The sequence below is a fragment of the Argentina anserina genome, chromosome 4 (genome assembly GCF_933775445.1).
Source record: "Argentina anserina chromosome 4, drPotAnse1.1, whole genome shotgun sequence".
Lineage (NCBI taxonomy): Eukaryota > Viridiplantae > Streptophyta > Magnoliopsida > Rosales > Rosaceae > Argentina > Argentina anserina.
In genome coordinates this window covers 4,749,231-4,771,772 of record NC_065875.1, presented here as the reverse complement: position 1 = coordinate 4,771,772, position 22,542 = coordinate 4,749,231, and the positions used below count along the sequence as shown (strand labels likewise).

At 35.8% G+C, this 22,542-nt stretch overlaps 6 protein-coding genes across 8 annotated transcripts in view; 3 read left to right on the top strand and 3 right to left on the bottom strand.

Annotated features, from left to right (window-relative positions):
* Positions 1-22,542, top strand: part of LOC126792889 (ethanolamine-phosphate cytidylyltransferase-like) — a 137,651-nt gene that overhangs the window by 111,535 nt on the left and 3,574 nt on the right. For all 3 annotated transcript variants that reach the window (XM_050519396.1, XM_050519395.1, XM_050519397.1), the window contains exon 7: positions 22,378-22,421. In XM_050519396.1, the coding sequence (XP_050375353.1) occupies positions 22,378-22,421 (44 nt within the window). The remainder of the gene's footprint in view (positions 1-22,377; positions 22,422-22,542) is intronic.
* On the top strand, positions 548-2,051 carry LOC126792898 (F-box protein At5g07610-like). The gene has a single exon (XM_050519411.1). The coding sequence runs from the start codon at positions 651-653 to the stop codon at positions 1,824-1,826; it is 1,176 nt and encodes a 391-aa protein (XP_050375368.1). The 5' UTR covers positions 548-650; the 3' UTR covers positions 1,827-2,051.
* LOC126792899 (F-box protein At5g07610-like) lies at positions 3,153-4,795 on the bottom strand. The gene has a single exon (XM_050519412.1). It carries the CDS (start codon positions 4,389-4,391, stop codon positions 3,282-3,284), a length of 1,110 nt encoding a protein of 369 aa, XP_050375369.1. The 5' UTR covers positions 4,392-4,795; the 3' UTR covers positions 3,153-3,281.
* Positions 11,675-15,771, bottom strand: LOC126792897 (alpha-galactosidase-like). Its single transcript, XM_050519410.1, has 15 exons — positions 15,569-15,771; positions 15,401-15,459; positions 15,253-15,309; positions 15,103-15,137; positions 14,870-14,973; positions 14,469-14,544; positions 13,904-13,962; positions 13,736-13,801; positions 13,441-13,524; positions 13,149-13,213; positions 12,930-13,012; positions 12,749-12,839; positions 12,552-12,601; positions 12,090-12,230; positions 11,675-11,949 (listed from the first exon to the last, which is right to left on the bottom strand). The coding sequence occupies exons 1-15, from the start codon at positions 15,763-15,765 to the stop codon at positions 11,863-11,865; spliced, it is 1,254 nt and encodes a 417-aa protein (XP_050375367.1). The 5' UTR covers positions 15,766-15,771; the 3' UTR covers positions 11,675-11,862.
* LOC126792903 (prefoldin subunit 1) lies at positions 17,886-20,344 on the bottom strand. Its single transcript, XM_050519416.1, has 6 exons — positions 20,234-20,344; positions 20,097-20,150; positions 19,904-20,009; positions 19,774-19,780; positions 19,566-19,650; positions 17,886-18,173 (listed from the first exon to the last, which is right to left on the bottom strand). The coding sequence occupies exons 1-6, from the start codon at positions 20,255-20,257 to the stop codon at positions 18,060-18,062; spliced, it is 390 nt and encodes a 129-aa protein (XP_050375373.1). The 5' UTR covers positions 20,258-20,344; the 3' UTR covers positions 17,886-18,059.
* Positions 22,405-22,542, top strand: part of LOC126792896 (probable serine/threonine-protein kinase PBL17) — a 29,838-nt gene continuing 29,700 nt past the window's right edge. Inside the window, exon 1 of the mRNA XM_050519409.1 lies at positions 22,405-22,421. The gene's annotated coding sequence lies outside the window, so the exon portion shown is untranslated. The remainder of the gene's footprint in view (positions 22,422-22,542) is intronic.

Genomic DNA, 22,542 nt, shown 5'->3' with positions numbered 1-22,542 from the left:
GTAAAAATAGTCGTGGGCTCATTGGACTTGATTAAATCAATTGGATACGGAACGATCTTCTTAAATTAATATATAATTAATTAATAATTACATTATAAGATAATATAAATTTAAAAATTTATATAGATTTCATTAAATATATAAATTAATAGTGTTATAATTTGTATAATAAATTTTAAATTTATAGTATTTCATTAAAAAAATTATTAATATAATCATTATTAAACAATCTAATATTTTTAACAATCTAATACATAAAAAAAACAGTATATTTAATAAGATATATATGATAAATTAAATAATATAATGCATAAATAAAGTAAAAAAATATTTTTTAAAAAAATGAAAAATATATTAATATTTTATTAAATTAATACATTTTATCGATTTCGAGACCATTAATTTATACAAATTTTAGAAGTTCTATGGCTCTATGCCTATTGGGAAGTAAAAATATAAGGTATCCTTGTTAGTAACGAATTTATGTCACAAGCGATTCATGCCTCTCTCAAATCCCAATCCAACTACCTCTTCCCGGAAAAAAAAAACAAAAAAGAAATTAAATAGCTTTTAAGGAGGTGAAGAACCCCCAGCGCGGTTGAAGACTTGAAGACTTCTGAGTTCTGACTGCAATTTTTCGTTTGCGAAAAATGGCAAGCAGAGGAAGAAAGAGTAGGAGTTTGGAGGCTTTTTCAGGTGCATCTGAAGTGAGCAACTCCGAAGATCTCTTGATCGAGATCCTATTGCGTCTCCCAGGTAAGTCAATTCTCAGGTTCAAATCAGTTTCAAAACGATGGTACTCCATTATCTCCACCCCAAGATTCATCCTCACTCACGCCAAAAGAAACCCAAACCCTCAGCTAGGGTTTATGTTGCATACTCGACTTAAAATCCGATCACCAGGTGGTATCTTCTTTCCTCTGGCTGGCTACCAATATAGTCAACACCCAAATTTCCTGGAAATCCCAGAACTTCAAGTTCATCATGTCTGTAAAGGGTTGATGTGTTTCTCTAAGCCTCATGTGAATGACCCTCAAATCTCTTTTTATTATGTTTGCAATCACTCATCTGGGCAAATGAAATGGCTTCGGATTCTTGGAAGTCCATCCAGAGAAACAGTGAAGGCCTTTAATGTGGCTTTTGATCCTTTGCGGTCACGTCATTACAGGCTCGTTTTTGTTAGTGAATTGTCTGTGTTAGACGACTACCGTCTCATCAAAATTGATATCTACTCGTCTGAGACAAAGTCGTGGAGACCCTCCAGGAAGGGGATCTACATTTTGCGATACGATATAGGCTTTCACATTGCGGTTTACTTGAAGGATGCAATTTACTGGTACAATCAGAAGAGTCCGTCTTTGGCGTATTTTGATTTCAATGACGACAGCGTCGAGAGTTTGCCAATGCCAGAGGTGACACAAACCATGACTTATTACTATTTCGGAGAGTCGGGCGGGCATTTGCATCTTGTGGGAACTTGGAGACCCTGGAGTACTTTGTTCACTGTGTTCGAAATGCAGGAAGATAGGTCTGGTTGGTTTGTGAAGTACGATGGTGATTTTGATGCTTTAGCTACTGCATTTCCGAAGATGGTGACCAACAAAACAAATCGGCTTTGTGTGTTTTCTGTGGTGAGCCTGTCAAGTGGTGAAAAAGAAAGAGAGTTGATTATTGTGTTACTAATCCCCCAGGGTGTGATTTGGTATAATGTGGGCGATAGGACCTGGAAGAAACTCTTCAATATTATGTCTCTGAGTAAAATTAAATTGCAACAGATGACATTTGAAGCTCATCAATACATCGAGACCCTTGCTTCAATAGTATGACAATATAGAACAGGGATTTGTGCTGTCTGCTTTCTCCTTCTACATACCCTTACCTTTAAGCATGATTTCTTGTCATTTTTCTTGTCATTTTTTAAACAATCAATCCTTTGGTTGTTGAAACATTAGGAATAGCATTTCTTACTCCTTCCTATACTATGTCAGTTAACAATGTGCAACATTGGGAGAGATAAATACTAGGAACTTATATTTTGGGTACTTTATCTACTCTATTTTGTTTTTTATGGTATTATTCGTGAAGTATATGTTTGCTTTGGGATGGGAACCATTGTAGTCTTCGTTCTGTTTGCTTATTATTTATGTGCATTTTACATCAATTTGAAATACAGAGCATTACTGTGCATTATATTTGTGCTGCTCAGCTCTTCTGCCTACACTCGGTTCATTTCTGGAATTAGAAATACGGCAACAGGGAAACATAAAACCTAAATGTCTTGTAATTGGCAGAAGAATCTTTATAGATGTTATCTTGAATGATAGTAGAAGTCTCATCAGTTATCAAGTTGCGATTATTGTGACAAACTGGACAGTTATACTAAATTTATATGACTGTTTGCTCATGTAATTGCTATGTTGCATGGATACGTCAGACAGAGGCGTGTCGCTATGTCCGACACGCCGATACGACACGATACGTTTTTTCGCCGTATCGGACACGCCACGTGGCGTATCGTAAAAAGTTGACTTTTGGACACGTTGACCGACACGGCTCCGTCGTTTGAAACCAAAAAATCTCTCGCAGTCGTTCTGCTTTTCTTCTGGCTTTCTCCTTCCTTGCGACTCTTTTCTCCTTCTCCTTCGTTGCTGGCTTTCTCCTTGCAACTCCTTTCTCCCTCTGCCTCAGCCTCAACCTCCAGCCCCAGCCTCAGCCTCCAGCCTCCAGCCTCCCGCCCCAGCCCCTGCTCCCGCCCCCTGCCCCCTGCTCCCTGCCTCTGCCTCCCTCAGCCTCAAGCCTCCAGCTCTCAGCTCCCAGCCTTTGCCTCTGCCTCTGCCGACAGCTCTGCGTAAGGTAATTCAATTTGATGTTATTTGCATTTTGGCTAGCTTTATCACTTGCATTTGACTATTTGATGTTATTTCTTAAACATTGTTATGCAATTGATAGATTTTACAACTTTATAATAGTATTGTTAATTTATTTTATATATCAAATTATATATAAATATGTTTTATTTACCGTGTCGGAGCCGTGTCGAAAGATGAGTTTTTGAGATTTGCCGTGTCGTGTCGCCGTGTCGCGCCGTGTCCGTGCAACATAGTGTAATTGTATACACTATTTCGTTTGGCATCCTCTAAATTTAACGGGTTTTTCATTGAACTCCCGGACAATGTCTAATTGCACAAACTAAGAATAGAAAATAAGCGTCAGTTCCTTTCAAAAAATAAGCTGACACTATGCAAAACATCAGCCTCAGTTTACAGAATTACAAGTACTGATCAGATACAAGCCAAAGTCTCCATAAACTGATAAGCATGGAGACATCCAATCTGAAATGCGGTATTTGATTCCGTGGATATTGAACCAAGCTCCTTAAAGGTCCTGTTCCTAAGACTATACGCTACAAATTTACCAGGAATGTGCAGCATCAACAATGAGTCATCTTCATCCTCTTGCAAATAGAGTAGGCTAAATGTATAGAAAACAGAATCATTACGGACAATGCAGTTCCGAACCATCTCCGGAAATGCATCCACAACTGGAGCGAGGTCGACACTGTACTTAGGAACCCAACTAGAGTAATCCCTCTCCATCTCAAAGACCTGGAATTGATGAGAGCTGCAGCCATAGATTTCTATTAGGTGCAAATGCCCACCGGACTCGCCGAAGTACCTCAACCTTCTCCCGCTCCATTTCTCGTTCGACGGAAGTTCAGGCATTGCTCCAAGGCGTTCTTGATCAATGTCGAAGCATAACGAAGCACCAGTTGGACTAATCCAGTGAATTGAAGCATTCCAAAGCACCCCGTTGTCGAACACCATGTCGAATGGGGCAGCGAAGGGAGACCCTGAAAGCCTCCAAGTTCGCGTTTCGGATGAGTAGATCTCAACTTGGTAGCTATTGAAGGAGGACGAACACGTTTGAACGCAAGCAACTTGGTAGTGAGGTGACTTCGTGGGATTGAAAAATAAATAAACACCGGAAAAAGTTCTGGATTCTGCTTCAGGAAGAACTGAAAATTTCTTTGTCGAAGGATTGCAAATGTAATAGCTGCGAGGCTTTCCCAGTTTGTGATTGCTGCAGCACAAGAGCAAGCCATGGTTGGACTGAAGGATTTTGACGCCTGCAGAGTCATCAATGAAGCTGAGAGAACTGAAGGGCTCGTCGGAGATGCTTCCAGCTAGTGAAATATGGTGGATGAGGTCGGTTGTTCGGCACAATATGACGCTGGAGGAGGAGGCATAGCAGCGGCGGCGTTGGTGTTGATGACGAAAGTAAGAGTCGGAGATGAGAGAGAGACACAGCTTGGAGACACATTTAAAGCGGAGAAGAGACTTGACGGGGAGGCGTAGGAGGATCTCGGTGATAAGATCACGGTGGAGCTGCATTAGGGTGGTGGTTTCAGATCTCCACAGACGAAAGTGGTGCTCACTATATGTGGAAAACGGGGAACATACCTTTTATTAAAGGGTTTGGCTTTAGCTTCATTATATGGACTGCAAACTGGGATCTATATTGATAATGAGGATCTCTCATTCCCTTCAAATCCATAGAGAAGTTTATCATTATTTTACCAACTTCGACTTGTGGGGGGTTAGGTGCACCTTATCAAAAAAGGGGGTAGGTGCATGGGTCGAACCTATTTCATGAGAGCTAAGAATTTTAGCTCAAGCTGGTTAAACGTGCATGGATTATGGATGGATATCCAAGCTTACATTGTCCCAATCAAAACTGATTTAAGTTGTCAATTCAGTTATTGTTTGAGCCCAATTTAATTAAAGGTCAAATTCTAAACAATTTAGCCAAAATGCCGATATCTTCGCCTAAATTATCTTTATTATTTTTGTTTTATATGATCCGCATGATCTTATTTACTAAAAAAAGTTGTTCGCTAGGTTATGAGCTGTCAAAAGCGACAAAGAAGTGAAAATCTTTATTATAATCAAAATCAAACTCTCTATGAAATGAAATCTATAATTCTTGAAGACGAAGGAATCGCTGAAATCTTAATCTAACCACTATATAAAAGGGTGAAAAACACAGAAGAATACACAACTCTCAACATACTAACAACACATCTGCTAAAAAAGACTCATCAGACAAATCCTATCCAAGTCCTCCTCAAGGTAAACCAGCGAACAACTACCAAACCGTTAAAGACCTCAAAACTTTAGTAAATTCACCTTGATTGCCTATTTAAGCTGTGCTCATTCACAACCTTATGACTAACTATTGATAGCGATTTGTATTGAAACGGGAAAAAAAATACTTGGACAGACCAGACGACTTACACGTCGGACTAATCGAAAGAAAGTTCTCAACCTTCGTCACATTCACAATCATACTCACAATCTACTTGTACATAAGTACTGGCATGCCTACGCACACACCAACTCATTAATGACGTTCTCCAACTGAAACTCTCAGACGCCAGGAATAGTTATTCGGGTCAGTTTGCTAAAGGAGATGACAACTACTTACTGATCTATATGATGTTAAGAGCCCTCTTCCTTACTGATATTTTTGTTGTGTGTATCTCCGTGAGTCTGTCAATTTAGATATTCCTCTTGGCATCTAGGATGGAAGTTCTGTTTGTTTCTCTGTTTGATTGCTGCTTGCTGGAAGGTAACTATACGTTATCGTTGTACTCGTCTTTCTTCTTAATGAAGTTTTTTTTCTTGAAAATGAAGTTTATCAATGGAATGGAGCTTATGATTCAATAATAATTGGCAAAAAAAAACTTACATTTCCGAACATTTTAGACAGCCTTATGTATAACGAAGAGAGAATTGGGCAAGGTGAGAAATACTTACTAATAACTTACTAAGTAAATAATTTGGGTATGTGTTTTGCAGATATTGCCAGCGCTTTTGTGTACGCATGCTTGACTCTTAATAGAGGCATGTGTAGTTGGTATAGTATCCTTCTTGTACACACCAAGGTTGGCTTATAATAGATATTAGAATTGATTTTGATTATTGTCATCCAAAATCAGTATTAGAATTTCCTAAATATAAGTTGGATAAAGATGATAGTAGAATATGTGACATCTTTTGAATAAATTACTGTTCGGCGCACATATTTTATTGACTTAACAATGTGTTGCCAATGGACTTTCCAAAAGACGACAATATGTTGATAGCTAAAATGAGAAATTCTTTGGTGCGACAACCGCACCATGTGGCTATGTGACCACCCACTAATAAATCGACACGTGTCGTTTCCCCAACATCACAAACATCACAATCGCTGAAAACTTGCCGGAAACAACATACCTACAAACCCCAAGAAGAGATCCAAGTCTTGATTGACCCTTGTCCTCTCTCCCTCCTACTCAATCAATCAAAGCCATTGAAATCAAGAACAATCAAATAGAAATTTAAAGAAGAAGAAGGAAACATCCTAGGAGATGATATCCTTGAGGATACTGAGCTCTAGGAGCTCTAGAACGTAGGAGATGACCGGCCGGTTCGCCACAAGAAAGAGAGCTTTGGGAACATCCTACCACTGGTTTTAGCGAGAGTGAGAGATAAGAAAACGAAATTGATTGGGAGAACATGAAGGAAAGGAAATGATACCTTGGAGACGAGAGGGACAGGTTTTTTGGATGTTCCGCTGGCTAGGACCACCACTTGAAATTCCATTGCCGTCACGTCGGAGCAAAGAATAGAGGTTTTCTCTTTCTCTCTGTAAGATGAGAAAGAATTAGGAAGAGAGTGTGAGGAGTAGTCAAAATTAGGAGGAGAGTGTGAGGGGTGGTTGGAGTAGAGCATAGACACATGTCGATTTATTAGTGGGTGGTCGCATAGCCACGTGGTGTGGTTGTCGCATCTAATAATTTCTCCTGTAAAATAGTTACAATCAAACAGCTCACCCTCGAGGTCACGTCAGAAAGAACTATCCCCTACAAAACAAAGGTAGAATTTTAAGCATAATATATGAGATATCGGATGTGTTTGGTACAGTTGAGCTTATTAAAAAAGTTGGCTTATATTGATTTCTAAAAATAAATGGCTGATAAATAAAGTAGCTGACTGTTTGGTAAACTGTCTTATAGAAGTGGCTGTTAGTGGCAGAAGCCATGAAAGAGTGTTTGGTAAACTCAAACTGACTTATACTTTTAATTTGTCAAATGACCAATTTGGACATGTAAAATAATTTTTGGGCAATTTTAATTTAAAACAATAAACAAAAAAATAATATTAATATTAGATAGTTTTAAAATTATCTTAAACTAATATATTCTTATATTGATAACTTGGTTTTGATTAAGATCATGTAGATACATAAATACTCAATCACGCGCATCCATCAAACTTTGAGCAATCATATTTCTTAATATATCCATTTCTTGTGCGACATGATGATTTTGTTCTTCTACGTCATTATCATCTTCTTCCTCATCTCCACCACCTTCCCTTCCTTTGCCTCGAACAAAATGTCTATCACGTTGTGCATATCTTTGGATATAATTATGAAGTGTCATAGTAGCGATGACAATATTCACTTGCTTGTCAAATCAATATCCTTGCATGTCTTTTAAAATCTTCCATTTTTTTAAAAAACTTGGGGTAGGATATGAAAATACGAAACCAATTATAGAACAAAAAAGGCATAAGGAAAACAAGCTATATAAACATAGACATGATCTACAAGTTGAAAATTTGTAGTAATTGAAGTCTATCATCAATTGTGCTCTTGTGGCTTCTCTGGTACTTAGTCCTCTTGTGCTCTATCAACGAAGTGACCTTTTTGAGCTTTCTCTAATATAGCTTGTAAGTACTTCCCTTGGGCTTCTATTCTCATTTGCAGCTTCTTTTGAATCTGAAAAAATGTGGCAAAATTTCATGAGTACACGACATAAACAACAATGGTGACACAATTACAACTTCAGAATGATAGTAATGATAAGAATAAGGACAGATAAATAATGACAATGTAATTTACAACTTTTAATAGTTAAAACAAAACATGCAACTGAAGAAAACAACTCACCACAATAGCATTTGAGAGTTCTTGATGAGCGTCATCAAGTTTGACAACCATTTTAGCAATTTTAGGAGAAAGAACTTTTCTGACGAGTGGTCCAATTTGCATTTCTCCCAAGACCCTTTGGAATTTTACTCAAACCAAAGCCAAGAAGAAATGCTCCTGTAACAAGTCCTAAAGTGTTGGAGCAAGCCATGGAAAATCCTAGAAGACTTTCACTCCTACCAATAAAGCAAGCGAAACAAATTTTAGATGACAAAAAGACTTGGACGAGTGAATGCAGCATCTTATACTGTACTCATAAGAACATCTTTGCCATCTCATTGACACTATGTACTAATTTCTCTGATATCTTCTCTGTCAGATAAAGTTCTAACTTTGCCATTTAAATGATGTCCACTTTCGCAAAGCTTGAAAAGCTTTGAACACTTTAGTAGTCTAGAAAATGTCATGCCCCCATGCCAACCAGTGACAATATCAAGAAATCTTAACTCATGGTTGATAGTTCCTTGTAAGAAAACCAACTTGCCTACTTATATGAAACAACCTAAGCCTGAATTTTTGCCTGTTCTCACCCCTGATCTGATTCTTTCATACAACTTCTAATATAACTCCCAGATATATATTAGTTTTTTTATAAATCAAATCATTTTTTCTTCCCCTAAAGAGCTATCACCAACCTTGTCATGGCAACTAACCTGTTTTCTCCCCACTGAATAACTGATGCTTAAGCAACACCAAAAAATGCACTCATGAAAGCCTTTTCGAACTCAGGCAAGAGATGCCAAAAAGATCACTAATCTGAACCAAAAAAACTACTATGATTAGTTGTCAATCCTTCAATTATGATCAAAATCCAACAACAAGTGAATGCAAGTGACATCCAAGTGAAATTAAATTCATCTGATAGATTTCTAGCAACACATCTAAATGAGAGCTATAAATGTCACCCTTGGCTAACACATCCAAGTTTTAGAGACACATCTGAAAGATTGCTACCGGTACACTTCTTGGTCTTCTTCACCATTTTTTGCTCTCTTCTTCTTCCTCTTCTTCACTCCTAAGAAAACTCATAACTTGCAATAACATTATCAAGCATCATTCATACATGAATTACTAAGATTATGCTAACATGTCATGACCAATGTTAATATAAAAAAAATCGAGGTATTAATGGGTAATGTCTAAGATAAAAAAAAATTTAAACATACGTTTTTGGCCGATATTAAAAATTACTTTAGACATCAGTTTTCTCACAAGGTCCCAATGTATAAATGACTTTTGACTTTTACTTTAAAAGAAACCGATTTCAATTTTTACAGATGGGATGTATAATTGAATGGAAATAGTTAAATTTAACGGATGAGATGTAAATCGACAATTTATACAAAGTTTAGGAGGTATGTTGGCAGAATCGTAAGTTTATGGTGTAAATTGACACTTTCAGCTAAATTTGAAGTGTATTTTGATAATTTTGCCTTCTTCTTAAGACATCATTTTACATAAAAAATAATAATAAGGAATATGTTCTATAGGCATAAATGAAATCTGTAGTTATTTGTAACATTAGTTTGTTATTTCAATTTTTTTTGTTTAAAATATTTTTGCTTCTATTTTCAAGATCAAAAGTGATTTTCACTCTATGCATAAATAAAGTATCACAATAAGACTAAAAGATTTCAACTAAAGAAAATGAATTTTCCTACTATTGCTAAAAAGTATACAAATAGTAGAGAGAATTGGACATTTGCCCTAAATTTCTTCAATACACAATATATGACTATAATTAATATCAGGAAGAAATATCACTTTGGTCATCGAAGTTTGTTTCGATCAACACTTTGGTCATTGAATTTTTGAAAACTTCACTTTGATCATCAAACTATACTACTACATGTATGTCATATTGATCATTTTGTTTATTTTCATCGTTTTTCTTTGTTAATTCGAAGGGTAATTGGGAGATTAGAGTAATCAAATGACAATTTTTCTTATTCTCTAGCACAATAGTTTAATTATTTTCTAATTGGAATGACAAATATGACCCTACATATTATGATTTAACATTCAATAACAAAGAAGATAGACAAAATGACTAATGTGACATATGAGTAGTATAGTTAGATGACCAAAGTGAAATTTTCAAAAATTCAATGACCAAAGTGTTGATTGAAGCATACTTTGATGACAAAAGTGATATTTCTGCCTTAATATCAAAATGATTTGATAAACAGAGGTAATCATAATTATTAAGAATTTATGGTAAAATTGTTATTAAATAAGATCGTTCTAAAAAATTTATATGAACTAGTTAGCACAGTACAATTCCATAACTTAATAACAACTATTTCCGGAGTACTTAGATGTAATGAACACAGATACTTTGTGTATGATCTCAGTTTTGTAAATAACTTATATATATCAAATTCATAACCAAAAGTAAGCGCTATAAATCCATGAACAATTTGTATTAAAAACATTTAGTATCTGGAGTGCAATTTTCGCCTTAACATTTTGCATCAAAAGTATTTAGTACTTGGAATACAATTTTCGGCTTCACCAACCAATTGCCGAAAGCAAAAGAGGCATGTGATTAGCAAGTGAGACTAATTCAAAATTATGTCTAGAATCATTTCAACTTAGACTAATTCTCTAAATTTAAAATCATGAGAAATTTAGACCATGAACTGCTAAAACGAACTTATATGGCTCCAATTAAGTACATAATACAGATGAATGGCTTGGCTTGCATCCATATCCAAATCAAGCAATCATAGACTAAATGAAGCACATCCACCACGTAAAGGATAATACATTGAGATTAAAATCCCATTTTAATAGAAATAAATTCTGCCCATGATGTTTTCCGAGTAGTAATAGTTTGACTGTTACTATTAGAGATATCTTGTAATCCTCTATAAATGGTACGGTTGGGCATGAGAAGGGATTGTGCTAATCACACTTCTCGTCTCACTCTTTAAACTCGAGACCAGATCGAGCTGGGCCTTACAGTTTTTTAAGTTCGAGATGGAAAAAACGGAACGGATTGGCTCAAGTCTCACCATCACAGATGTTAAATAAAAACGTATAATTTAGAATATTTTTATCAACAAATCAACATTCAACAATAATGTTTTTACAATTATAATGCATATGAAGTGTCAAAGTTTTAGAAATTGTCCTCGTTACACAAATATTTTGAACTTATAAGTCAACATAAATAAATTATACTTCGGCACAAAAATATATAAATTACAAGTTTTCATTTAAAAACGGGATGAGACGGTACTAAATGAGACTTGGGCTATTAGACACATCTTTATCTTCTCTCTATTGTTACATTAATTTCTCCTTAAACAATAATCACTAATACCTTATAATAATTTTATTACCAGTTATGGTTCCATTATTGACCATCAAAACAAAACTCTTTTTCTGCATGTACGTTTTAAAGGACTTAGGCCAAATATATATTTCGGTATCTACTTCAATCGTTATGGTGACTCACATGTAATTGTAACTATTTTTTGTGTTAAGCCCAAAAATTAACGAGTGATACGCTCAGATATATCAGTACATATATTGGTATAATAGCCACAAACAACACTTGTCACTCTTGATCGAAGGCTTGTTAGTTATTATGTCCGATGGTATAAAAATAAGATGTTATACAAGGCAAACAAAATATTCCAAAACGCGCACAAATTTGAGTACTTAATTGTTGTTTAATTAACTTTATGAATGATATAAAATAGGGAGTCACCGTGAGTATATTATAGCTCTACATTACATCCACATTATTGAATGTGAGTGAAACCCTAGTTTTGTAATAACTAATCTCCATCTTGTGTACGTGGGGGTGCGAAGTATTCACTTGGGAGTGAGTACGTACATCTTGCAAGCATGAGACTCAAGATCAGCAGAGAGTTTTTCACTAACTGGTGATTCAACTGAATGCTGCATGATCCAAATAAACAGATTATATATTATGAGATATGACATATGTAAGAGCTTGAGGCAATTGGTTCGTCTATATATATATATATATATATATATATATATATATATATATATATATATATATAATTGTGCCTGACCTCCCATAAATCTCTTGCTTTGACAACCGTTGTTGGTTCAAGGCCTATATCTGACCAATGAGCAGTGACCGTAGTTTTAGAAGGACCTCTGTTCCACAGTACTAATGCTACCCTGTTATCACTCAGAGGGCCTGCCCAAACCTGCAACAATTTTCGCTCTTATATAAAACTCAATTTTTTTTAAGAAAAAAATAACTGATGCTTAAATCATAAATTTATATGTTTGCGTTTGCAAACTTACGTAGTTCTACTCATTGGGAACTTCAAAATTCTTCACATGTCAGTAAAATTTTTGCAAAAATGTATAACAATATTCAAAACAAAATTTAGTTAATCACTTAATCATATCACCCGTACTTGAACTGCCTTCAAACACCTTATTACTGAAATTATATATGCAAAATGAATTAATCCTATCATTGCGCAAGTAATCTAGAGGAGTATAAATCAATTACTAATTACCTGCAAATCGGTACCACTCGTAACTTGTTTTCCTTGTGCTCCTAGTTTGTCTGTTTATAGATAATATTAGTGTTCGGTTTAAAAAAAAGGGATAATATTAGTGAAATAAATACTTAATTAGGATCCAAATACATGGAGATATTGTTCTTGTTGCTGTTTTTGTTTTTCCCATTTAGAAACATTTTGAAATCTCTCACCTTGATTAACTGCAATAACCTCCTTGTTGCTTAACAGATTAAGAGTAGCATCGTCCATTGATCGAATATCACACCCAATAAGCAGAGGAGCCTGTTCAGCGTGACATGTTCCACATTATTATACAGAAAGCTTGTAGATAGGCAGGTAAGTGAATTATTTGCTATGTGTTCGTCGTGTTACCTTAGCTAATGCCCAGATACTAAAATGCGCACGATATTCCTCCTCAGTCATACCTCCATTTCCAACTTCAAGCATGTCAGGATCTAGTATAATTAAAGAAATGCATGCATGTCAATCATTAGGTTTATATATTCTGTTTTCTTCCTATATCTAGCTATCACGCAAAAATAAACCCTAATCTTATACTCAGATAATTAAATTTCAGAGATTATATATTACCATTCCATCCTCCAGGTCCAGCGTACGATGCCCATTTGTCGTTCTGATCGGCACGAGATGTCATACTAGCATATACATATTTGACGTTAAGTTTCAAAAGACCAATTAAGCTTGTGATCGATTTAAAAACCTATACAATGTCTATGTAGACAATGCTTTTTTTTTTTGGGTAATGTCTATGTAGACAATGCTGATCGATCAACTTATTCAAGCCGTTGTACTTAGTCTTAGTGTGTTCGATCGATGTGTACGTACGTACGTAGTAGTGTGCGTACAAGTTAATGGCTCTCACCTATCCCAGTTATCAGCTATGTCTCCGGTTGTTCTCCAACTGTTTCCAACACTCGCCGCCCAGGTTGCAGGGTCGTCCACTCCCCTAGAGATTGGCATCAGAGAATATGATGTGAGAAGTCCTTGTCTTGATGTCTATATATATTTAATACATTGTCAAACGCATTTTTGCAATTGTACGTCAGTACGTGTTTTGATCATACCCATAATGTTTAACAATTTGGTACATGGCGTACATGCAACATCAACATCAACATCAACATCAATTTTGTAGAATTAATGATAGTCGATCTCACCATTCACATAGGGAAAAGAAGATGGGTCTTGTGGTGTTTAGCAAAGCTTTACTCATTACTGGATACCTGTTGGCCAATACAATCACCACATTAGTACAATTAAGTAACTAATTTAATTACATAAAATGATCATCAAGTACTTAATTAAAGGATAACATTAACATGTACCTTTCCTTAGGACTTGTACCGGTACTATGACAATTATCATACTTTAAGTAGTCAATTCCCTATTTATAAAGACATTTTAATTTGTCATTAGTGAAATTCATTGAATTGGTTAAACCAACACACACACACACACATATATAAACAGATCGAGTATTAATTATTCATAACAAGATACATAGTTTCTTAATATTTTTGTCCTAATTATGTGTGTTTATAGTTGAGAAAATAGTAAGTGAATTGATGATTAGATGGGTGAGTTTTTTTTTTCTTACAACTTTACCTTCTATTCTTTTTTATTCAGTATATAATACTAGCAACCACCCCCCACTACATGTGTGCAGAGGAAGTGGGGGCGGTTATAGGGAAGTTATCTCGAGATAAATTTTTATTTATTCTTATTTTAACTTTTATCTTTTTATTCTCGAATTATATAATCTTATTTTAAAATAACATATGATATAAGAGTCTTCATGTAATTTCATAGGCGTTTTAATTAGTTGACATACCCAATTTCGGTTATTAATAGTATAAATAATTCTGAGCCAGAAACTAAGATAGTTCATACCCAAGAGGCAAAAGTTTGTGCATCTTGTTCCTCATGGCCTAGTGATCCGGGCATTTGTTTACTGCAAGTTAGAGTTCTGTATATGTAAACCACGAAGTAATTAGAGATGAATAGATGACGTACAACTGTGTGTGTGTGTGTATATATATATGTGTATATATATATATTGAATTTGCTCTAGAAGATCTCTGGTAATTAATTTGTTAATTACACTAAGACTTTACCATGCACAAAATTTCGCTAACATATATTCTTAGCTAGCTAGTTAGCCAGCTGAAATGTAATTGAATGATTGGAGTGCCGAATGGAAAATCATCTGTTTCTCTAAATAAAGAGGGATATGTTAGGTAATGAGTAATGACACAGATGGAAATGTAATCGGTAGAGACCATAATATTTACCCCGCATCAGAGTAAATCCCAAGCTTCAGCCCTTTGCTGTGGACATAATCTGCTAAAGCCTTGAGTCCAGAAGGAAATGCTGAAGCTTTAGGAACGAAATTTCCCTGCAAAAATTGTCCTCAATGTGAAATTGTAAGCTGAGAGATATATATACGTAAGCAGCTAAGCATATATATAAAAAATGTATATATGAACTTATGAAGTTTAAGATTTTATTGAAAGTACGTACGTACCTCAGAATCTCGATCAAGCTCAGCCCAGCAATCATCTAATTAATGAGGAAAACAGAAGTACGTAGTTACTAAACCATGGGTTAACTATGCATTGAAGCTCTTCATTTACTCGATTTTGCGAAGCTTTAAGGGCTGCAAAGTAACATATACCTAAATTTATATATTCGTAGCCAAGTGCAGCAAGACCTGTTGACACCATCGAGTCCGCTGTAGAAAAGTTTCAATTAAGTACAAGTTTCTTTACATGTATATTTAGAGACTTTGTTAGTAGAAATATTCAAAATGATGAACCAAGTACCAGTTTCTCTAATCAAGTTTTCCTCTATGTGACAGTTGAAGTGATTCCAACTATTCCATCTGCTCACCAATCATGCATCAAAGCATCTTAGTACAAAAACTCATGTGTCAAAACCAAACAGATCACCAAGCATATTCATGCGAAAATGAGCATATCTTCGCAACTTACCCCATAGGTGGTGTTAAACCTAGTCCATTGTCTATGAGGGTCCTCCTATAATGATCCTGTACGGTACTGGATCTCTCGATCACTAACTGCCGAGCAGCAATCGCGCCTTTGGTATTCAACACGAAAGAAATGCATATCGCCACCAAAGCAGCCTGCAGCTGCCAAGCACATAACCAAGGAGATGCTGCCATGACCATATCAGAAGCTAGCTCCTCGCTATCCAGTATTGAAGGAATTATACAACTCAATGATCAAATCTGAACAATCTATATATATATATATATATATACATTATATTCTAATTAAAGGTCGATCATCATTATTTTTCGCTGCAGTACGTAGTTTAATACTCTCTCTCTCTCTTTCTCTCTCTCTCTCTCTCACATGCGTGTATACTACAACCACAAAGATATAAAATAGTGGTAAAGTTAAGTTGCATTTCCAGATTTAAATGGATTATGATGATCAGCTACTCCATTGTTAAAGGATCATTGCTATCCTGATGAGTTGGTAATATGGAATAATATGCTTGGAACTTTGGAAGAGGTTACATATAGATTTTGTTGGTATCTTTCCGGGGGCAACAGGTTCTTGCAGATGCATATACGTGATCGACCTGCTACGCTGTATATTACATATCACTTTGTCTTTGAGTTTCTGGCAGCTAGTAATATTTTGCTATATATATATTTTTCAGACTTTGGCTACATGTTATGTAACGTACTAATTAGCTGTAGAATATGGTTTGATTGCAGTCAATTTGAAGAGCGGTGATTAAAACAAGAAAATCAACTCAGAACAAAAATGTTAACTTTGGTTTGATATCTGAGCCATACGTCCGTAAGACACTAGGAATCCAGAAGAACTTCTGTCCAATTTGGCCGTTCTTCTTTTATGCATACAGTACATGTTTTAGATAAATTGAAAATTTATTTTGGTAATTGGCCGGAGTACAAGCGATGAGATTTAATCGTTAACTAAGTTTCTTAAGTAGTCAATTTTCATACTTCATTGGTCGTCTGATTGATTGCTATCGTAAATCAGGTTCAGGCTTCTGCACTCTCAATTGGAGTTTCCCCTAAAATTTGAGAAAAGAGGTAATAGAGAGAAGATAATTGGACGAGTCTGCATTGACGTACCCAAAATAGCCAAAAATGTGGTTCACCTAATATTTTTCATGACGAAGCTAAATGAACTGAAGCTGCAAATATATACATGTTTCAAACTAAAATAATTGCATATTTGGCAGCTACAATCTTTTCACAACCAATTGAGGAAAAAATATGAAATTGGATAGTTGGAAGATCATAAGAGGTCAAATGAGAAATTTGGAAAGTCTCGATAGAAACCAATTAAAGAGTTGCATGTACTGGAAATATATTCATGCGTGGTATTCAAACGGAAACAAATTTGTCAAAACATAATTAACAGAATAGCTAAAGCTTTTGTCCCCTATAAATTGATCCCGGAAACCAAATATTTCTCACTTGAAATTTACGAAGATAACTCCAGTGACCGTCACATGGCACGTTTTTGCACTCATAATTACCTGCGAGGCTATTAACTGGAAGTCTGGAACACTATTCATGTGGAGATTATCAATTATCTGGATGACTGGATCCCCCTTCGGATGTTCTTACTGTAGATCCAAGGACGATGATCACGGCGTCCATCAGCTTCACAGAAATGCAACCTATGGATTTAATTTCAAACCGGCCGCTTTCGCCGGAACGCTGTTCTATTGTAGCTTTGTGTGACCTTTCCACATTGAGTGGTTCGACATATATGAACACTTGAGGGATGGGTGCGATCATTGTACATGGAGAATCAAACCCACCGTTTCATGCAGGTACCAAGATCAGACCAAGCAATTTGATCTGTGCTATCCCTGGAACAAGAAGACCATCAGTCCTACGGCCAGTCCACGCCAAGCAAGTGACTAGTACTAAGCAACCTTGATGCATGTTCAATAAAATTTGTCGTTAAGGATTTAAATAGTTGAGAACCATATAATGGACTAATTTGTTGCAATTATCGTCCTTCAATGGTGATCTAAACATTGGATTTTTTCCCTTGGTTTTGCATTTGGTCTCTTGCTCAAGTTAGAAACCCTCCTTCCGAGTGATCAATCTCTTGCAACCTTTTCCAATACGTTCATATACTAATATAAGAACGAGTAATTTCAGACTCAACAATTTTCTGGCACTCGGGAAGTTGTGAGCACGATAATGTCTAAGAATACAATTTGCATTAGAACATGAATGAGTGAGCCGTTCTTTCTTACTTTGACATCTTATAAAGTAATACAAAAGTGATGTATTTTTAAGCAAAAAAGCTTCATTCACTTGCTAAGAATATACCCAGTGGTCAAGAAGGTAGCAGCAGATAGAAAACCATTTAATTCTACAAATTTCATGTCTTGTACAAATGAAACAAAACGAATTCACGGCAGAAGACTGAAGAATTTGAACAGTTGCATCACTTTGAATGTTTACATTACGGTCATGGACATTATCTGACGCGCAATACCTGGATCCTGGTTCAATAGCTCCCTCAAGTTGGCCTCTACCTCTCCAATCTGTTTCTCAATGTATTCCTTTGAGGTCTGTCGAACAGCAGAGAAAATCAATGCGCAGACAGACAAGAAAAGCAGAAATATTATCTTTCAAAATTTAGCAGTGTCGAGTTTTAACAAAAAAACAATCAACAAATAACATTCTAGAATTTCCCTTCCTTATCAGAAACAAGTTTCTTTCATCGTACATAAATGCAATTGTTGAACATTTAACAAGCTAAAGCACTAAAAAAATCTTCAACCAAAAAGTTCTACAAAAATAAATCCTGCAACCCACCACTTGCTTTTCTCCAACATTATCGAAGATTGTTTTTCCACCTTAACCTTGAACCAGTCAATCCCACGGAAATTCCACTAGCTTTTCTATTTAATTTCGCTCTCTCTCACCTCAAGCATTTCCATGAAAACACAAAAAATGACAGTTTGGGATTTAATGATCAAAGTCCTGAACACGATTCATGCATTGTTCACATTATTGTTTGATTAGGTAAAGAGATTTATAGAAGGTTGGACAAGAACTTTGGGGGAAAAAGATTAGGAACTTATATATAGTGAAGCTAACAAAACTGAAAACTTAATTGAGAAGATTTAATCCATCACATGGCTTAAATCAGGGTGTGCTTGGGGGAAACAAGGATAAGGAATTTATACACAGTGAAGCTAAATTGAAAACTTGATTGAAGATACGTTCCATCACGTAGTTTAAATCAGGATTCTACAGGAACTCCTACGTGTGCACAGAGAGAGACCCTTAGTTATGGAACAGCAATTAAGAATCTCCACATTTCTAAAAACAAAAATTATTTTCATGAGATGCCAACCCTTGAACAATTGACAAGATGTCTTGAGGGCACAAATTTATGAAGTTTCATCTTATCCTAACTCCTGGACAAACCTCCTATTCATAAAATGTTTTTTATAAGCTTCTTATAAGCGATGTCTCAGCGTACACGTTCAGGGGAAACCAAGTTGAACAGCATAAAAGTATCCAAGAAACAAAGATTGACCTTGTACTATAATACATACTAAAGAAATTGAATCTATGAGAAAGTATAATATACAATCCATCACTCTCAAAAGTATAATATAAAATGTACTAAAGAAATTGAGTGAAATTTTCAAAAATGTGATCGATTGATTAATAATGCCGTTTGACATTGCAGAAAGAAACGGCACAAATTGCTCAATAGGTTCCACAATACAAAAAGCAATCTTTCAAGGAAGAGATTAATCATGCAAAGAAAGTTTGTAAATGAGGGGCAACAGGTGAATTAATGTGAGTTTTTCCCGTCCAAGTCACATAGGTTACTTATTTCCAATACAACAAACACACAAGTTTGGTTCACTATTAACATCTAAACTAGCTAGTGGCGTCTCCCAAATAGTACATTAAAGATTGAAAATGTACAAGGGGGAGAGCACCTGTAGTGAGGCAATTGCAGTCTCACTGTCCTTGAGCTTCTGTTCCTGTTCATCTACCAACACCGACTTGGGCTCTAAAACAAATCTGTCCACCATAAACAACAGAGCTCATCACACCATTTCATCAATTGCATATATAAGATACCTCATTAAATCAACAACTCCTGTTTTCCATTCAACAAAAACGAGAGAGCAATCCGAAACTCACGTTCTTCCTGCAAAACAGATTGAAATCCCAACAAAACCATCATATTCAAATCAAAACAACCCAAAGAAACAAAAGGGTGTAATTTTATTAGGGAAAAGATTAAAACTTGGGACATTAAAAGTGAAGTTACCAATAGATTTGTAAGTATTAGCGTCTTCAGGCAAAGGTCGAATCTCCTCTAGGGTTAGAAAAGCACGTTTCTTTTCTCCTTCTTTGTTTCGCATCTGGTTCTGCACCTGAAAACCCATTTCAATACAACACCAATCAGTTCTGGGTTTCACCGTATACTAAGTATACAAGTGGGTCACACAAAAAAAAGGAACCTGCTTGAGTTTGGCGGTGAGCTCGATCATGCGACCTTGAATCTCCATGAACGCCTGTGAAACATTGATATCTGGTTAAGTATCTAGCAAGTAAAGAAACCGGAAGGTATGGAGAGAAAGATGAAAGAGGGGCTTACAGCTCTGTTGGCTTCGTCGGCCATTTTCGATCGTTTTCTGGGAAGCCTTGCTTTGTGCTGCGTTTGGTAGAGTCTGAAATATGAGAGTCGCCAAGAGGAAGTGACTTATGTATTTGTTTGTGGGTATTCGGGTCGGGTTGACCCGTTCCAATCATCTTCCTTTTTCAATTGACGTTTGGTCAATTGGGGGTGTTTACTAAGGTTGAATTGCTTTGAGGAGCAATGGGAAAGAGAATGAATAAGAAAAGGAATGAGTCATTCCTCTTTCCTCCGGAATGAGAACTAGAAACATGATTGATTTTGAAAAATGAGGTCCAATTAATGAACTTGGGATGGCTTAACATGAGGTTAGAGGCTATTAAGCTGAGTAGGCAAGAAGTGACAATGTTAAAATTTAAGGGAAGGGGATAGGAAATGGGTACATAAGGTTTTCTCCCTTATTTATCTTACTTGTTTTACCTCTATAGTTCACTAAAACACTCATATGATTAATTAAATTAGATCTAATGGACGAGAGAATTTCAGATACTAATTTGGCAAAACTATTACAATGAAGCAAACTCAAGATCTTCAATTTTATGCAATGTCTTCATACAACTTACAACATGTAAAAAAGGATATTATTTAATTGTATATTCAATATGTAATAATCTACAATAGCTTGTTGGTATAATTGCCAATTTGCAACCTTAGTTTTAACCTTAGTGTCAATTTGTTACCTTAGCTTTAAATTTTACCAATTTGCTACCCTAATTTTTTAAAACTTGCCAATTTGCTACCATGAGTATTTATGTTAACCTAAGTTGAATTACTATTCTATGGTTTTACAATTAAGTAATTTAGTTAATTGAATTTTCAAATTTAATTGTTTGCTACGAAAAAAATTGACAAATTAATGTTATAGTGAGGTATCAAATAGTCTATTTTTGAAGATAAAAGGGTAGCAAATTGGTAAGATTAATGAATTTGGCAAGTTTTGAAAAACTAGAGTAGCAAATTGGCATAAATACAAGCTGAATTAATAAATTGACACTAAGGTGAAAGCTAAGGTAAGAAATTGGCTATTAAGCCTAGCTTGTTTCTCTATATCTAAAGGAGATGGACTCTAAAACTTGTAGGGGTTATAGCTAATCATCGAATTTCTTGAACTATTTTGAGTTTCCATGGCGGTTCAATTCTTCCTTCGTCTTGTTTCAATTACCTTCTTTGAATAACTTGGGTGATACACGCACATACAGTAACTCTAATATGAGAAAGAGGAATTTAAAAGCATATATGAAGAAAAACAACCCACCCAATATGAGTATTTAGATTGAACAGAGACTTTATAAGTTCAAACGAACAAGTCACTCTCATTTCAGCTGTCTATGCTACCCATCTGATCAACCAGAACATCTATTGGGAGAAGAAAGAAACCCAAATAATTCGATCAATGGCAGATTCGCTAATACAATACGTTCTGGAACAAGTGGCAACTGGCAACGAGTGACAACCTACCTAAAAGGTTAAAAGCCTAAAACTAAACCGAAGAAGTTAAAAAAAATCTTTGAATGATCGGCACAAACAAGGAAAAGAAAACATATAAAAAAAAACATTTTACAACTAATCATCGTCGTCATCCGAGAAAGTTTAGTTTCAGTTTGGTTTTGGTTTGGTTTTTCCGGGAGGGTAGGAGTGACATGGTATTGGGTTTCATCAACATGTCTGGCTTACCGTTATGTTCGCCTCTTTTGGCTTCTCAACCTTTCACAACAACTACTGGACCAAATCTCTCTACCCTTTTCTCTGTTTCTGTTTTTTTTAGTTTCTGTGTTCCAAAGACCCGTCCTTTTAATCTTTCAACACTTTCTCTCTCCTCCCTTGATATTTTTCACCTCTCCATTTCCAAGTCTTGGGTGGCTCCGGCGACCCACATCGCATTTTTTGCCCCGACCCAGATTTGAATCCGGACCCGGATTGCAGATAAGTCAAGAGTAGGGGCATTGGCAAGTGACCATGTCGGTGCAGGCTGATTGAGTCTGTCATTTGTCAATGCCTGGAAATGGAGGGAGGGGTTGAAATGTAACGTGGGTTGAATTGGGGTTGCGGTTTTTTATTTAAGGATTTTGGTTAATGTTTCTTAGATTCATGGGGATTTGTTTCAGTGAACACAGGAAGGAATCCAAGTTTACTCAGAAAACCCAACAAGGTATGCATCTCATTTTTCTAACAACATTTCAGCAATCAAATTTAGGATGTTTATTGGTTCTTGTGTTGTCATGTGTTTATAATTTCAAACTTGAGAGTACATGTGCCACATTTAGATTTTT

Coding starts and splice junctions, on each gene's coding strand:
- LOC126792898 (XM_050519411.1), top strand. CDS start 651: ATGGCAAGCAGAGGAAGAAAGAGTAGGAGTTTGGAGGCTTTTTCAGGT.
- LOC126792899 (XM_050519412.1), bottom strand. CDS start 4,391: ATGCAGCTCCACCGTGATCTTATCACCGAGATCCTCCTACGCCTCCCC.
- LOC126792897 (XM_050519410.1), bottom strand. CDS start 15,765: ATGGTCATGGCAGCATCTCCTTGGTTATGTGCTTGGCAGCTGCAGGCT. Junction 14,545..14,869: donor GGGATTTACTCTGATGCGGG/GTAAATATTATG, acceptor TTACATATACAG/AACTCTAACTTGCAGTAAAC. Junction 12,602..12,748: donor GGTTATTGCAGTTAATCAAG/GTGAGAGATTTC, acceptor ATCTATAAACAG/ACAAACTAGGAGCACAAGGA.
- LOC126792903 (XM_050519416.1), bottom strand. CDS start 20,257: ATGGCCGACGAAGCCAACAGAGCT. Junction 20,151..20,233: donor CCGACGAAGCCAACAGAGCT/GTAAGCCCCTCT, acceptor AATGTTTCACAG/GCGTTCATGGAGATTCAAGG. Junction 18,174..19,565: donor CTGCAATTGCCTCACTACAG/GTGCTCTCCCCC, acceptor GCTGTTCGACAG/ACCTCAAAGGAATACATTGA.